The sequence below is a fragment of the Propithecus coquereli genome, unplaced genomic scaffold (assembly GCF_000956105.1).
Source record: "Propithecus coquereli isolate 6110/MARCELLA unplaced genomic scaffold, Pcoq_1.0 Scaffold285, whole genome shotgun sequence".
NCBI classification, from domain to species: Eukaryota; Metazoa; Chordata; class Mammalia; order Primates; family Indriidae; genus Propithecus; species Propithecus coquereli.
The window spans coordinates 949,307-950,697 of NW_012148452.1; the positions used below are offsets into that span (position 1 = coordinate 949,307).

At 31.7% G+C, this 1,391-nt stretch overlaps 1 protein-coding gene across 1 annotated transcript in view; it reads right to left on the reverse strand.

Annotated features, from left to right (window-relative positions):
* Window positions 1-1,391, reverse strand: part of BRIP1 (BRCA1 interacting protein C-terminal helicase 1) — a 237,298-nt gene that overhangs the window by 134,208 nt on the left and 101,699 nt on the right. The window contains 2 exon segments of the mRNA XM_012648397.1: window positions 164-304; window positions 419-610. Coding sequence (XP_012503851.1) covers window positions 164-304; window positions 419-610 — 333 coding nt within the window.

The window sequence follows — 1,391 nt, forward strand, 5'->3', positions numbered from 1 at the left end:
TTGAACTTCCTATCAGTTTGTTTGCTTGCACTTCAGGTACCTTCTAAATTTGTTTACATAGGATTACACTGAGGTAGACTGAAGGCCCTCAAAAAAAAACTAACCTGGAGGACTGCGGAACAATAAAGGGGTGTTGCTTTAAAAAACAAAAAAAAAAACTAACCTGTGAGTTTTTAATGACATGATTAGCCTCCAGTTGGATAGTAAATGTAACACCGAGTTCTGAAGAAAAGGATTTCATTGGTGATAATGTACCAGATGTCAAAACAATAGTCCGAACTTTGCCATTAATATCTGAAAAGGCCTAAAAGGAAACATTAGATATATAAAATTATCTTCAAAAGAATCAATCATATTCATTTAAATGCTGGTATTGGGCAAAAAGACAAAATTTTCCTTTACAACATAATGAGCTTACCACAGCTGGATTTAAGCACCAAAAGTTTAGCACATGAACTGCAGTTTTCTGTCGTGAACGTTTCTTATTTTTTGGTAGAGCAAAGAACCCATTTTTATCTGAAATATCAGTCTGAGTAATCCAGGAATAAGTCTGCTGAATAGCAATTTTATAATCATCTGCAAATCTAGATGTGAAGAAAATGCTAATTAACTAGCAAAACTTTATAAAACATAATAACCGATCTACATACAATATAAAAATTAATTATTTTAAAACTCAGTTGAGAGTGCTGGTACCTTTCCACTCAAAGATAACATTTTTCCCACCACTACTTAAATTCAGTAGTTTTGATATAAATCAAGCCATTAAATCACAGAATCAACTGATTCTTACAGGGAATATTAGAGATCTCTAACCATCTACCCCTCACTAGCCACTTTCAAACCCCATTTTAAAACATCATAAAAATCTTGGCAGAACCAGAATTAAAATCTAGGGCTCGTAACTCCCAGTCCAGAGATTTTCGCATTCTGTACTACATGATTAGTTACAAAATAAAAAACAGTATTATGTTTAAAGAAACTAAAAGGTGAGTTATACTTTATTACATGAGAAAATAGATAATTTTTACTGAAAGCTTTTAAAGTGTTAGCAACTAATTATAAAATCTTTAAGTTCCTTTAAAATCTGAGTCTCAATCTTCATCTACTTTTAATGAAGCTACTGATCCCATTCAGTTCATAACTTCTTTCAGTAAGAGTCTATAAAATGCCTAGGCTTAAAAAGAATAAAATGTGGTATTTTCTACCATGTCTTCAGTATACTATTTCACTGTTAATTTCACCCCTATAGAGATTACATCTCAAAGTTAAAATCAGGGACCCAACTATGGAGAAAATTTTATAAAAATACTAAAGCCAAAAACTATAAAGATCTTAGAAGAAAACAAAGGAGAAAGCTTCATGACATCAGATTTGGCCATGATTTCTTG